This window comes from Numenius arquata, chromosome 14 (genome assembly GCF_964106895.1).
Source record: "Numenius arquata chromosome 14, bNumArq3.hap1.1, whole genome shotgun sequence".
Classification (NCBI taxonomy): Eukaryota; Metazoa; Chordata; class Aves; order Charadriiformes; family Scolopacidae; genus Numenius; species Numenius arquata.
Window position 1 is genome coordinate 1,871,038 of NC_133589.1, and position 15,534 is coordinate 1,886,571.

At 50.9% G+C, this 15,534-nt stretch overlaps 1 protein-coding gene across 1 annotated transcript; it reads right to left on the reverse strand.

Annotated features, from left to right (window-relative positions):
• Positions 1-10,242: 10,242 nt before the first annotated feature.
• COX19 (cytochrome c oxidase assembly factor COX19) lies at positions 10,243-13,654 on the reverse strand. The gene is made up of 3 exons (XM_074158602.1): positions 13,466-13,654; positions 13,238-13,349; positions 10,243-12,050 (listed from the first exon to the last, which is right to left on the reverse strand). Exons 1-3 carry the CDS (start codon positions 13,545-13,547, stop codon positions 11,963-11,965), a joined length of 282 nt encoding a protein of 93 aa, XP_074014703.1. The 5' UTR covers positions 13,548-13,654; the 3' UTR covers positions 10,243-11,962.
• Positions 13,655-15,534: the final 1,880 nt, after the last annotated feature.

The following is a 15,534-nucleotide window of genomic DNA, read 5'->3' on the forward strand; positions in this document are numbered from 1 at the left end:
GCGCGGATGCGAGCAGGTTCCTGGGAACGCTTTGTGGGAAGAAAACAGCACACACCCTTAAACCCAGGGAGAATCGGTGCCTGGTGCATTTACAGCGCTCCTCCTCCAACGCCTGGAATACATTTTCCTAAGTGACCTTTGCATTTGTGCTCTCAGCCAAGCAACTGTAACCCCATCGATTTCCAACTGTTTTAAACCAGCCTCGCCACCGCTCCTCGCAGCGTTAACGCGTGGTGCTGGGGTATGCTGGTTTTACAGCTGCCGAGGTCTGGAAATTGGTTCCCGTGCGAACCAGAGGCCTCATCCCCACACACGGGCATTTTTTTGGTGGAGAAGTTGAGCTGCCGCGTCCAGCCCCTCGCCTTCGAGTCACCGGTGTTAACCGCCACCGAGCAAAACCAGCTCCAGCGCAGCATCTCAGCCCTAATCCTCCCAACCCACGCTGTATCCAAGCTCGTCGATGTAAACGCTTACAGAAGCAGAGCTTTACCCAAACCCACGTTAGGTTAGGTTTCCATTTGCACTCTGGCATTTCTGGAATAAGCACCTGCTGAACTCTTCGGGCGACAGCCAGGATGCTGCGTGTCACCGTGAACTTGGGCAGGGGCTGGGAGGAGGATTGGGTTTAAAGTCTCTGTTTAGCTTTCCATTAAGACTTATTGATTCTCTTAATTTTTTGTTCTCCTGGTTGCTAGGCAATCCCTCTCTCTCTCCTCCGCGTGCTGGAGGCCAGGGCTGCAGACAGAAATTTATATCTTGTAATAAAATCAAATATATCAGAACCTGTTGTCGATGACGAGAGGGCGGCGTTCCGTCAGGGACAGGCGGAGCAGGAGAATGGGGCCAGCGAGGGTCCACCAACAGCGATCCTCAGCGATCCACCAATTACTCCAGACTCCACAGCAGGAAAAAACACAGCCTACGTGGGTGGAGAGAGAGGGGGGAATGTTGGAATTAAATCAGCCAGAACTGAAGATAAACTTGAGTCTCTGTCTCTGGAGACATTCCAAACCCGCCTGGACACGTTCCTGTGCAACCTGCTCTGGGTGGACCTGCTCTGGCAGGGGGTTGGACTAGATGATCTCCAGAGGTCCCTTCCAACCCCATGTGATTCCGTGATTCTGTTTGGTGGAAAATCAAAGGCTTGACTCAATCTCATGTATACAAAGGTATCTCCATAGATTTACTCCTGGTTTATCCAAGGCTGAGAGTTTGGGTGCTGCTCTGGTGTCCCAGGGGAGATCCAGTGGGGCTCCTGGTGGACATCAGCTCTCGAGGGTTATGATTCCTGGCGCAGAGCAGGGACAGCGTCAGTGTTTGCCATCCTGCAGGGGCGAAGGGCGAAGGTTGCCCAGGCAGGGCTGGCAGAGGCCACCAGGAGGCCAACAGGCATCTCTGCTCAGCCTTGTCCACCTCCTCTGAGCTTCTCCCCAGCTCAGGTAGGACCTGGCAGGGAATACTTAATGAATTTGCTCCTACTTCTTGCAAAATCCTCTGGGGACCGGTTGTCACTGTCAACACATCACCCTCATTCGGGCTGTTTCTGCCTCTCCACTGCTGAGTGACTTGTTCAGATATAAATTTATACACGTATGTAGATAAAGACTTACATATTTACGTGTAAGACATTTTTGTTTGTAAACACGCACACTTTTTAACTCAGTCTTTTCTAAATGGCAAGGTTGTTGCCTTAGAAACAGACATTATTAATGTGACCTCCCGAGGCGCTAAGCACGGTGGCAGCAAGGGCCGCCTCTGGAAACGCCGGACTCCGAGGTCAGGGCAAAGGATGCTCAGAAATTCCTGGAAACCTTTTCATCACCTTTGTGGTGAGGCCCTGAAAATGCAGAGAGATAACTATACCCCTCCGTATTAGCTCCTTTCACCCCGGGGCTGCCTTGCTTTGTTAAGAAAGAGCTCTTTACACTGTTATTTAGTTAATTTTGCAGCCCCAGCCCTGAAAGGGCTAAATCAATGTCACAGTTCTGCAATCAAAGGGTGTTACACTCAACCCCTTCCGTGACCCGGGAGCGCGTTCGCAGCCCGACACGGGGAAACATTGCAAATTCTTGTGCGAACAGCAGACCCGAACAGAAATATCAATAATTCATGCCGCTGCAACTGCATTCGAGCAAAACTCTCCGGAGCAGGGGATGCGCCAAGGCTGGATCCCTCGGGCTTCCTCAGCGCTACAGGGGAGGCAGCTCCTGCAGGCGGGGGTTTGTGCGAACAAGCCGTAGCTCTGGCCACCCGCACCCCGGCTGCAGCAGCTCGTTTCCGCTGCAGTATGGTTTCCTGTTCAAAAGAAAGAAAAAAAAAATAAAAAACAAAGAAAGAAACAAAAATCCTAGAGGTTTTTGTTTAAAAGAAAAATAATCTCTTATTTTCTCGGTTATTCAGTTAAATCAAGAGCGGCTGGAGCCGGGAGGGAGGAATGGCACAGGGCAGGGAGCTCAGACCAGGGCAATTAAAACCACCTGAAGTGACAATCCGACACCGACGCCAGCTTTCTCTGATTTTGAGCAAACTGCTTTATGGGCCCTGTGGGAGTTTTCCCCTGTAAACAGGGAAAAGCACTCGCTGCACCTGCGTGGTCAGGGTGTGCCGGTCAAGCTGAAGAGGGGGACGCCAGAGAGAACAACGCGGGGGTGCAGGAATAAGAGGGGTGTCCTGTGTCTGCAGAGCTGCCCCGCACCAGCCCTGCCGAGGCACTGGCAGAGCAGGGGTTTGTTGCCTTTGCATCGTGGTTAACTCTGTTGTGGAAAAACAAGGGAATCCTTTACTCCTGTTGTTTCATAGCAGGTACCGTGGTGTGCACCAGACCACGGAGATCCTCTGCAAGGCAGCAGAAGTGGGGAGAGCAAGGACAAGGCAGCGGCGCGGAGCAAAACCTCTCTGCTGATTGACTTAAACACCATATTTTAGGTTTCTGCAACACCCCAGAGCTGAGAACAGCCCTCTCACAGCCTGTGCCACCACAAGAAGATGATGAGGCGCCTGGAGCATCTCTCTGATGAGGAAAGGCTGAGGGACTTGGGTCTTTTTAGTCTGGAGAAGAGAAGGCTGAGGGGGGATCTGATCAACGCCTGTAAATACTTAAATAGTGGGTGTCAGGAGGATGGGGCCAGTCTTTTCTCAGCGGTGCCCAAGGACAGGACAAGATGTAACAGGCACAAAACTGGAACACGGGAAGTTTCATCTAAACATGAGGAAGAACTTCTTCACTTTGAGGGTGGCAGAGCCCTGGAAGAGGCTGCCCAGAGAGGTGGTGGAGTCTCCTTCTCTGGAGACATTCAAACCCGCCTGGACACGTTCCTGTGCAACCTGCTCTGGGTGGACCTGCTCTGGCAGGGGGTTGGACTAGATGATCTCCAGAGGTCCCTTCCAACCCCATAGCATTCTGTGATTCTGTGAAAAGGAAAGTAGCCCCAATCCTTTTCCTGAGGCTGCCCGTGACGGGCTCAGACGTCCTCTCTGTTCCTCCTCCGGCCGGGCTCGCTGCAGCCAGGGGCTGGGCTGGGAATCGATAGGCAGTCGCAGGGGCTGCTCCATCGCTCCAACGGGGTTGTTGGGAGCCAAGAGCCATCCTAGAGAGCGAGCGGGGAAGTGACAGCTCGAGGATGTTGGATATTTGTACGTCTGCTCTACAGTACACAGAGAAATCTCACCACAAGAAAAACCACACTGCAAAAGTCCTGTTGCTGCTGTACTGAAACCACTTCATACCACGTGAAATGCGACGTGGAGGGGGCAACTGGCTCCCTGGCAACTACCAGGCACCGAAATGGAGCTATGCTGATCTCCACAGCCTTATGACGGGCTCTATTCTGCTCTCAGAGAAGATGAAATTAGACTAATCAAGCCAATAATTCACCTACACCAGCATCAGACCACTGCTTTTAGCATCACTCCTGATTTATACTAATTAAAAGACTTAGGCCCGGGGAGGCTCCGCGTGGAGAAAGCCAAGATATGTGCGAAGAGATTCATAGGTCAGGTCATCAGCTCCTCCAAGAAAAGTCAAAGTGATTATTCAGAGCAGCCGTCATCAGTCCAGGCTGAGTCAGAGGCAGCGGCAGGACAGGTCGGACATGCGAACCGCAGGGCGAGCACTTATCGTGGAAATTGCTTTTGCTCAATTCCAATAATTTAATCTCTTCCTGGCTCAAATGGCTCATCCTTCCAGGAACAGCTTGGAGACGTTCAAGCTGGAGACTGGACTGCAGGATGTCCCATTGTGGGGTGGAGATGGAAGCGGCCCAGGAAACTGCTGCCGGCTCCGGGGTCCTGGGAACCGGTGGCTGCTCCCACCCGAGACACCCAGAGCCAAGAGGGTGACGGAGACGCTGTGGGCAGGACCACAGCCCAACACATCACTTCTGCTCTGGAAGTCTCTGCAGCAGAGCCCGAGTCCCTCAGAAAGAAGACAAACCATTGTAAAAGGGCACAGAGGAAGAGAAAAAGGTGCAACGGCAGGTCCCAGCAGTGGGTCTCGTATCACGGGCTGCTGCCTTCGGCTGCCCGTCCGGCTCAGGCATCCGAGACCAACATCATCTTCTGTAACGTTGCTCAGCTGCCATTTGCATAAAGCATTAGCTGGAAACAAAGCTGTGGGTTTTTTTTCTCTAGAAAGAGTTTAGAAACGATGGCCTGAAGGAAGCTGCCGAAGGTAATTGAGCCTTCTCCCAATTAACTTTGTCCACAGAAAGTTGAGGACCGTGTCCTACCATTCCTCTGGCCGCTGATGAGGTTGCTTGGATGTCACCGCACGCCTCCTAAAAGCTCCCACAACATCAAGATACAGAGCATGCTGCTCACTTATTTGTTTATTGCAATATGCTCTGCCAAAGAAAAATCAGCAAAGAATTAATTAACAGCAATTATTTCTAGCTACAACAGAGCAGCCCTGCTCCAGAAGCCATGAAAACAACATCATGAGACCCCTGTGGCCAAAAAGCCTTTATAAACAGGTGCAAAAATAAACAATTTTATAGCAGGCTATAAAAAGAGCCCACGGCAGGTTGGGGAATGGCAGGGGAAGAGCCATTTCCATGGCTGAGTCGAAGCAGCCACCCAGGTGACTTTTGTGAAGGAGCTTTAATAAACAAACCGGCGCGGAAACACCAACCTGAGTCAAAGAACCAGCAGGACCAGGCTATTGCTGCAATAGAGGGTTTACTAGACCCGTCCCTGGTTGTTATTAGTGCTGCTAAAGTGATTTACTGCCTAAGTCAGTCCAACCGATTAGAGCTGTGATCTAAAGGTCTAGCCAGCTCTGGTTTCAGTGATAAACATCACCCACCCCCCCGCCTATTACTTGCTAAAATAAGCTGAAATAAAGCCATCAATCCAGACATCTCTCTGCTCAAACGAGCCTTTCTAAGCTGGCACCACCAACACCTGCGAGTCTCCTGCCGCGCACACTGAAAGGATGGATGGAGGGAGATGTTCCAGACACTCTCTCATTTTTCGCCCACCTGGGCATTTTTTTTTAGCAGCCGGTGAACTCAGCGTTTCTCTCCCTTTGACCAGAACTCACACATCTCCTGGCACCAAAGCCCTGCAGGGACCCGGTTCCTCTTACATCTCTCTGCTGCACAGGGACACGCTCAGCACCTCCCCGGGTGAGGAGGCCAGGACACATCTCCTTGATAAGGATGAGGGAGAACGGTTTTAAACGGAAAGAGGGGAGATTGAGATGAGATCTCAGGAAGACATTCTTTGCTGTGAGGGTGGTGAGACCCTGGCCCAGGTTGCCCAGAGAAGCTGTGGCTGCCCCATCCCTGGAGGGGTTCAAGGCCAGGTTGGAGGGGGCTTGGAGCAACCTGGTCTGGTGGGAGGTGTCCTGCCCAAAGAACGTGGTTGAAACTCAATGATCTTTAAGGTCCCTTCCAAACCCTAACCATTCTGTGATTCCGTGGTTCCAGAGACGTCCATCTCCATGCTGTGTCCTAGTAGGTGGCAGAGGATGGTCCCTCTTTCCCAGCAGACTCTGCAGCAGTTTGGGAAGGGGGAACCGCACTGAAACCCACCCTCTGCTCCCCTGCACCACTCACACCATGTCTGTACACACAATCCGTGGCATCACCGTGCTCTCCCATACGGGTACCAGTCTGGCACTGGGCTGCATGGACCCGGTGCACACATACCTCTAGATCAGATGGAAACTTGAATGCATAGAGAAAGGGGGACACATTTATGCTGCCTTAGCAACCGCTCTGAGCGTGCACCGCACACCGGAGATGTGCCAAACAACAGGCACAGCCCCAAGCGTGGGCGCTCTAAGGGCTAGGTCACCCCGATGGGTGACGAGGACGGGGGCTTGCTAAATCCACAGGCTGAAGTCAGCACAGCCTAACGCCCACCTCCACGCCAAAGAGCAAAAACCGAAGGAGGCAACGCCAGCGATGAAAGCAACCGGCCTCATCACACCCCTGGGATTTCCTATTTTGGTCCTTGCTTGTGGGGATGTGAAGGCTCATTTATCAGCAGGGAGGTTCCTCCTGCTTGGTTCAGCATCCTGAGTTACCAGCGTGATCCGCAGCTTCTGAGTGGCACTGGGATTTTTTTTCCGTATTTGGATCTGTCTGCCCAAAACCCGGCTTCCTCAGTGCGGTGACAGTCCTTGTCCATGGGGCTGTTGGGGCACCCCAGAGGGAACAGCCCCCTCAGACCGTGGCTCTAAGCAGGCTGCAGCACACAGCATCTCATCAAATCCTTGGGGCAGCCCTGGCGTCCCAGATTCTGTAGCGCTACTGTTCTCCTGCCTCGTCCACCAAGGAGAGACTCGGTGCCCCCAAACGCTGCTGAAACGCAGAGCAGGGTTTGGTAACAGAGAAATGTAAATTGAGCAAACAAAAGTGGAGCTGATTCCCCCGCTGAGCACCTCCTCCCATGCCACCGCCCTCCCACATGCTGCCCTGGATCAGCAGCTTGGCAAGCACCATCAGAACCCCGTGTGGGAGCAGGTTCTTGCCGAGCAGGGCTTGCTGGCATCGAGGAAACCAGAAATCCTCCAGCTCCAGGAGCTGTCAGCTCCTAGAAGGCCACTAAAATAGCCAAAGGACTCGGTTGCCCCAAGGGGCTGCAGAAACCCCCACTGCCTGCTTTTTAAGATCGTCAAGGTGAAGTTAAAAGCCTGGGTCATTCTGGGTGGTCTCCTTGATCTCCTCACCCCTCTGCTCTCATTAAGCAGGGCTGCTTTCCACCACTGCTCCTACAGAGTTTGCTGTGATCATAAGGACCCGAGCAGAAGAGCAGCTACAGTGCTGGGTGGTTTAAGAAACCAGCAGCTCATTACCAGCTCATAATTGCTTGTTACTAGCAGGACACACAGCCAGAGGGACCACAACATCCCTCCCACACCAGTGGGGACCTGCCTTACTCTGGTGGGAGCTGGGACAGAGTGCTCCTGCAGACAGGGACACGTCCCACCGGAGGCGGGGAAGCATGGGACAGCAAGAGCTGGATTCAGCCCACCAGATTTGATGCACCTCAACTGTTTTACACTCACAGAGATGACTTTTGGCCTTTACTGGGGTACATGGCGAACACCAGGCTTGTCTCATCCAGCCCAGCCCAGCCCAGCAAGAAGATTAACGCACCTGATAACGCAAGTCCCAAAATCTCCTGGAATAATGGGAAAAAAACAACCTGGTGGTGAAACAGTCCATGCAGAGAGAGCACGAGCATCACAGCCTCTAGGAAGAGCCACAAAAATCTGTCCCTGTGCCATCATCGGCCCCAGGAAACCAAAGAAGTGCCTCAAGGTCTCTCAAGTCCTCCACGCAGCGTTGGACTTCTCGGTGACTTTCTACGAAGCTCCTATTTTGAGCAGTGATCAATTATGCATTTCAAGCCATATGGCACCTCATTCCAGAAGGAAAGCGTTTTGTCCTGAAATCTATAAGGTAGAAAATCTGCTGCATCCTGTCAGAAATGCAGCACCACCAGCTAGTCACAGAAGCATTGGAAGAAACAAAAGAGGCAGGATAAGGTTAATCAGACATCCAATTTCCACTGGAACACCCTGGAAGGGGAAACGGACCCTTGCAAGTGCCCCTCCAAACAGTCTTTTTTAAAAATTAATCTGAGTTAAAGCTTTTTTGTCGGAACCCTGACACAATATGCCACATACCCAATTTAGCAGGAGGATCTCTTCCAGAAGGGATCTGCTCCGGGCAGAAACAGTAACTAAAGCCCTTTGGGGCCGCTGGGTGGGCTACCAGGAATGACCACACTCTAGCATCGTTCTCTTCCCAGGAATGACGAATCAGAAATGTAGAAATACACTGCTCTCCAGTGGAACCAGAACACCCAAGGCATTTTTCAGAGCCTACAGCACGGAGTGATGCCGCAGAGGCTTTTCCTCCAGGCTGCTCCTTCTCTCCTCGCCTCCCTGCAGTATTCCCTGACCTTTAACTGTGCCAGTGCCGCGCTCCAGGCTTGGTTCCAGCAGCGTTTTGGAAACCGCACCGTCTCCCAGTGCTCTCCAGGCAAGACAACAGGGTGGAATTCAAGAGGTGCTCTAACTGGTCCAGTTCCCCCCCAGAACCTATAAAAGCAGCAAGAAGTGAAAGTGATGTCGTTTTCTGCTGCAAAGGCCAATTAATCGCCAGCAACTCTGTGGTCTGCAGAGGAAACCAAGTAGGTGGCCACTCACTGTAAGCACGGTGCCACGGGGACACCTCGGCCTTGAGGGAGGCAGGACAAATCGGGGAGAACGCTTTGGAAGGGGATTGAAGGAAGGACCAAGCGCAAAGGTCACCTGGCTACACCCTTTGTCTGCGTGTAACTCTGTGCACAACCCCAAACACTCACTTCACAGCTGTCAAGAGGCACAACCCTTCCCTGACGCCCAGGTGTCAGAGGCAGCAACAACCCTTCCTCAGCGTAGAGGCACAGGCTGGTTGCGCTCCTGCAGAGGACTTTGGACCATGGCCCATGTCCAGCGAGGGCAGGAGGCTTTCTTTGTATAGGCTGGTCTACGAAAGAACGCTCGGAGCCTTGGAAATGTTTATTAAACCCTTTCTTCCTTGTTCTGCAGGTCACTGCGGTTGTTTGGAGAGATACACCAAGAGCCCAAGGTCTCCCAGGAGGACACGGGGGCTGGCTCGCAGCAATGCTCCTTCTGTAAATAACGGCCGTGACCAAGGTTAAGCTCTTTGTGGTTGAACAGATTCTAATCTGAGCAGAGAAAGGGGGAAAGTGTGGGCAAGGCTCTCCCGAGTGCCAACACACGGAGCTCTGCTGAGCCGGAGCCCTCCGCGGACTCCCTGGGATGGGATCCCAAGCACGAGGGTGCCTGGAGCTCCGGTGTGAATGAGGCTTTGCTGAAGAAAAGCTACAGGACAGACGATGCCAGCCCCCTCGCTTATCGATTCCTATTATTGTGTTAACAGCTTACAGAGATTTTTCACCCCAACACAGTCAACATTTCCTCCTGCTTTGGGCTACCCCTTCCACACCCGGACCATTCCCACCAGGCTGGTGGTTGGTACATTAATCCCGGCCAAACTTCCTTCCCTCCTTTCGCCCCCGTTTGCATTTCCGCAGCTCCCAGGGTCTGTCAGCAGCTGGGGCCTCACGGCAGCTTCTCCCGTGAGGATTAATGCACTCCTGCGGGACTTCCCTCGCTCTCGGGGCCACAGGCAGCGGAGCGGCCCATCAGCTCCAAACAGCTCCATGAAGCCACCAGTGACCCCAACAAACCGCTTCGCTTCAGCATTCAACAACATCTTTTGAAACTGCCTTTTTCCCCACCACCCCTCCTGCAGCAGGTCCAAAATTTGGGCAAAATTTGGATAACCACCAAGCCCCCAGTGGCTCCTCCTTTAGCGTGCAATCTGAGACAGTTCTTTTAAATTTAAACTATCGCCCCAGCTCAACAACCAAAATTCCAGCACTCGAGACTTCAAAAGCTCCACCCGTTCCTCTATAATAACCTGGAGGACAGCGGTGGTATCAACTGTCTCCAAAAACACACACGTCTAACTCAGAAATTAACCGATTTGGCCAAATAACAGCACGGAGCAACATCCCAAGGATGAAACTACTACTGAGAACAGCCTGGGTTACACCAGCGCCGCTGGTGGGTTCAGTCGTACCAGGGATTCGCTTCACCTTATAATATTCCGGGAGCACAGAAGCATGAAATTTGATTTCTTTCTTCTGGAGATGCTGGAGATTCTTTCAGTGATACCGAGTAAGAATTATTAAAATAAAGCTCTTGTTCAGTGGTTTAATATAAAGTCTTTTAATATCTGTTTCAGCAATAAAACCTCTGCTTTCTCTTCTCTAAAGGTACTAATCTCACCAAAGGATGTAATTTAAACAGCAGAATGAAGCAGAATAAAACTATGCAGCAGCAAGTGAACATTCTTTTCAAACAGGGACCCGCTCTGAACTATCTGCAGTCTGTTCAATCAGATTAGACCCGAGCAACAATTTAAATCCCAGTTCCAACCATCAACACGAAGAGCAGAAAACGTTCTTTTACCCTTTCCTGGGTCTCTGCAGGAACAGACGCATGGTGGGGAGAAGCAGAAGCGAAAGGAATAATAGCAGACAGCAGGAAAGGTGAGATATATCAAACAGAGAACATCAAATAAAGGACAAAGCGTAGGAGAACTGCCTTGGCAAACTGTGTGTGTATCGCTGTCTGCAGACCCTGACCCTAAAACTTGCAGTTTGAGAGCCAGACACACAGAGGCAGGATTCACAAGGTTAAAAAAAGATTAAAAAAAAAGCAGCAAGGGGAACAGGGCAGGACATACAGCAGAAAATACAACCAGAGGATTTACACATTTATTGTCTGCTTGAAACATATTCCTAGGGGTCTAACAGGCCAAATTGTTTTGGCTTGAACTCTGTATTAATAAAGAGAGACTCATTTGCATTAGTATATGGGAGAGAAATACCACTGGTGCTGATAATTCACGGTTAAGTTACACAAACGCCTATCAGGGATCTTATACACATACTCTGACCTGATTTCTCCCCCACTGCACGACCTGCTTCATCGCCTTCTCACTCTACGGGCTGCACTACGTGTTTTAGAAAGAAATACTGTATTTCTAACTAGCTAACTCTTGAGCTACCCCATTTTTTTTTAACATAAAACATTTGTTTTTAAAAGAATAAAATTTTCCAATCACATTTATATGTACATTTCACAGTTACTTAGGACACAAATAAATACCATTCCTGTCTCCACACTGATTTCACCATAAAAATATTAAAAAAAAAAACATCTGGCAGCTCTACTTAGAGAAATGAATATATTTATAATGAAAAATTCCCAGTTAAATGATGAAATAAAGTTAGGTGAACACTGTTGGCATATTAAATAAAAGCAGGATCACTTCCTGACCTGTGTCTGGAACTCAAAAAACTGTCCCAACAATGATGAAGGTTAAATGACTGAACCCCTCCACTCCCCCTGCCAGCGGTTTCTACAGCAGGCTGAGGAGATCACTCTAAAGATGGGATTAATACCAGCATTTAATTAAAAGCAATTTCCAAGTACCGTAACAGCTTTATTTCCACCTGACAAGTACCTGCTGTAAACATATTAGTAATGCCCACATGAGATTAACCTATAGTTCAAGATCTGCACAATAAAGCGGAGGGGGTTTTTGTCTTATTTTAGAATAGGACTTCACTGTTATTTCAGAGACATGGAGAACACTTCAGGCAATAATTGTTTTCTCCCCAGCAAAATGTTCTTACAGATCTTTGAGAGCAGGCTAGAGAAATTAAAAGAAAAAAGTTAAGAAAGATTTAAGGAAAGTAGACAAAGGCACTATTTCTGCTCATTTAAGAAAATCTTATTTTAGGAAAATTAAACTCTGAAAAGAGGTTCCTTCAGGAAACACTTCCTATTGCAGTATGAACAGAATGTACAATATGTACTACATAAGAGTTATGCTTTCCATACGAGGAGCAAAGTTGTCTTTCTTCATTACAACTTTTCAGGTTTTGCTTCTGATTTTTCATCTATCAGATCTTTAAATCCCAGCTTTTCCAGTGGTTCATTAGCCATAAGTTGCCTAAGTTAAAAACAATAAAACAACAAAAACATTATGCAGAACACAGTCTATAATCAAGAGAATAGCAGCATTTTCTGTTTCATTTAATATTATTTACTCTAATGAAATCAAAGACGTCCATAGGGAGTAAGTAACAGCCGCTTGGCAAAGCCTTAGAAACTTCAGTTTTGGGAAAGCAACGTTCAAGGGATACTTTGTTTTCTTAACAGCAGTTTTCCAATTAAATGTGTTGTTTCCTAATATTAGATATTGAATAAGAGTTCCCTCAGAAACTGAAACGACTCTTGGTTATCTTTAACTAACAGAGTGCTTAAGAGCTTCCGAAAATTCTACCTGTGCCATTTACCAGACTTTTAAGCTAATGTGGTTTAGAACAGCGTTCATGGTGCCACTATACTTTGTAGTGATTTTCAAACTGCTTTTGATTTGCAGCCTCCCCCATCACCACCCCATGCAGCGTATGTACAACATCCCTGTATTTAAGCTCGCTTAATAACACCCTTTGTGCATTTCCCAGTGAGCTCCCTGACCCACCACAGAACAGAAAACACTGCAAAACAATGCAAGAATGGAAACATCCCCAGAGAACCAACCACCACTTTTTTCACTTGAACTGAGGAACAAGTTAAAAGTTTAACTTGTAACCATAGCTAGGAAAAAAATAATAAAGCCTCACACTGAGAAAGACAGTTGTGTGCAGTGGAAGCTGGCCAAGTCTCAGATATCTCACCTTTCAGGTGGGTAACTACACCACACCAAAAACATAAGCTAAGTGAATTGCTGAAGCCGTAAGTGACACCTGCTTCTTACAGGGACACAAGCTTCCTGCATGAAGAATTAGAAAGAAATACTATTAGGAAGAAATTCTTTGCTGCAAGGGTGGTGAGAGCCTGGCCCAGGTTGCCCAGAGAAGCTGTGGCTGCCCCATCCCTGGAGGGGTTCAAGGCCAGGTTGGAGGGGGCTTGGAGCAACCTGGTGTGGTGGGAGGTGTCCCTGCCCAGGGCAGGGGGTGGCACTGGGAGGGCTTTAAGTTCTCTTCCAACCCAAACTGTTTGATAAATCTATGAACGCCTCCACTGGGGGTACTCTTCCCCTCCCCACAAAGGGAGCCGCGCTGCTTCCCCACCCCGGCCTCGCCCCCGGCTGCCCCTCATCCCCCGCCGGGCCTTGCCCCGGCGTACACCTGCCTCTCCATGCGGCACTCCAGATAGGCCATGGCGCGCTGCCGGCAGGCCCCGCTCTCATAGCCGCTGTCGCGGAGGCACTCCATGAACCGCTCCTTGAAGGCACTGCATTCCCCTGCAACAGACAGCGAGAGCCGCGCTATCGCGGGGCCCCGGGCCCGCCTCCCCCGGAGGGAGCTGAGGGTAGGCCCGGCGCTAGGCCGCGGGGCAGCCGGGCCCGCGTTACCGCACCGAAGTGATCCAGGGGAAAGGCGCCCTTGTCCGGCGGCCGGGGCTTGAAGCTCTTGCTGCCGAAGTTCATGGCGGTGGACATGTCGCCGGCAGAGGCGGGGGGACACACAGAGGGACACGGGGCCGGGGTCCCTCCGGTCACACAGCGGCCGCCGGGGGGAGCCGAACACCGATCGTTGCCGGCGAGCGCCGAGCACATCGAGCGGGACACGTGACCGCCGCCGCTCGGCGGAGGGGGCGGGGCCACGCCGCGACATTGCTATGGCAACCGCGGGCAGAGCTGGGCGTCGCCACGGTGACGTGACGCCACGACGTAGGCTTCGCCCACCAGCGCGGGTAGCCATGGAGACGATGCCGCCGCCCGCCATGTTGGCCCGGGCCGGCGGGGCCAGTCCCGCCTCTTGCCCCGGCCCTGCGACCCGGGCTCGGCAGGCCTCTGCCAAATATAACGATTTCTTCTCGTAAAAGCCGTGTTATTTTCCTAATCCACTGAGCTCACCGGACGAGAAGGGCGAGAGCGGTGGGCACGGGCAGCCAGCCTGCTGAGGGGCAGGGAAAAGAGGTTTGTCCTTGTGCGTTTGGAAATCAAGGGAAAAAGAGCAAAGCTGGTGTTAAAACAAATTTATATGGGATCAGCCTCTCCCGAGTCTCTCCCGTTATGTCCTGGAGACGGTGGTCAGCCCACAGTCTCCTCATAGAATCACAGAATGGTTTGGGTTGGAAGGGACCATGAAGCCCCCCCAGTGCCACCCCCTGCCCTGGGCAGGGACACCTCCCACCAGACCAGGTTGCTCCAAGCCCCCTCCAACCTGGCCTTGAACCCCTCCAGGGATGGGGCAGCCACAGCTTCTCTGGGCAACCTGGGCCAGGCTCTCACCACCCTCACAGCAAAGAATTTCTTCCCCAGATCTCAGCTCAATCTCCCCTCTTTCAGTGTCAAACCCTTCCCCCTCCTCCTAGGGCTCCCCTCCCTCATCAAGAGTCCCTCCCCAGCTTTCCTGGAGGCCCTTTAGGGACTGGAAGGGGCTCGAAGGTCTCCCCAGAGCCTTCTCCATGCTGAACCCCCCCAACTCTCTCAGCCTGTCCTCACAGCAGAGGGGCTCCAGCCCCCCCAGCATCTCCGTGGCTTCCTCTGGCCCCACTCCAACAGGTCCATGTCCTTCTGCTGTTGGTGGCCCCAGAGCTGGAGGCAGCACAGGGGAGGGTCTCCCCAGAGCAGAGCAGAGGGGCAGAATCCCCCCCCTTGCCCTGCTGGCCATGCTGCTGGGGAAGCAGCCCAGGGTGTGGGTGGTTTCTGGGCTGCCAGTGCACGTTGCAAGCTCATGGTGAGCTTCACATCCACCAACACCCCCAAGTCCTTCTCCTCAGGGCTGCTCTTCAGCCATTCTCTGCCCAGCCTGGAACTGTCCTTGGGATTGCCCCGACTCACGTGCGGGAGGCCGGTAAAACGAAGTGGTCATCGGCAGATGCTCGAGGAACAGTGAATTCCCAAATCCTCCAGACAGATAACTAAGGCAAACAGCCCTTCTGCCTGCAGGTTTCCAGCATGCTCTCTGCAGAGCCTCAGATCTCATCCCGAAGGGGGATGAGAAATGGCATTAATTTAACCCACCCGAGTGTTAGCCCTGGATTACACCATTAGAGTCTTTTTTCTTCTTTGCCCATAGCTGCAGTTGGTTTCAGATGGTCTTTCATTGTTTTAAAGTTGATTTTCTTTTAATTAAATGACTGAGATAAGTAGAAGGGATTCAAGGCTGGGAAAAAAAAAAAAAAAAAGAAAAGAAACAGCTGCAATTGTTAAGGACAGCCATTATGGAAATATTACCTGCAGCCCCATTTAAAGAGCATTTTGTTTATGCTTTGATTGCTTTCTTATTACGGTATTGAAATTGTAAATGGAAAATTACACCATGTTCTATTACATAAGCAACTGGTTTACACAGCCTGAAATATAAGGTTTTATTTATTATTATGTTTTCAGTGCTATGAACAATAGATGTTTTTTATTATACGGTAAATAGCACTTTTCCACTCGACTTCATTATAACACTTAACAGTAAAAGGGAGAT

Bases quoted from the DNA above. Each gene is read 5' to 3' on its own strand.
- COX19 (XM_074158602.1), bottom strand. From the start codon at position 13,547: ATGTCCACCGCCATGAACTTCGGCAGCAAGAGCTTCAAGCCCCGGCCG. The intron at 13,350-13,465 runs GTGCGGTAACGC...TGTCTGTTGCAG, and splicing joins CTTTCCCCTGGATCACTTCG to GGGAATGCAGTGCCTTCAAG. The intron at 12,051-13,237 runs GCAGGTGTACGC...TTTTTAACTTAG, and splicing joins CTGGAGTGCCGCATGGAGAG to GCAACTTATGGCTAATGAAC.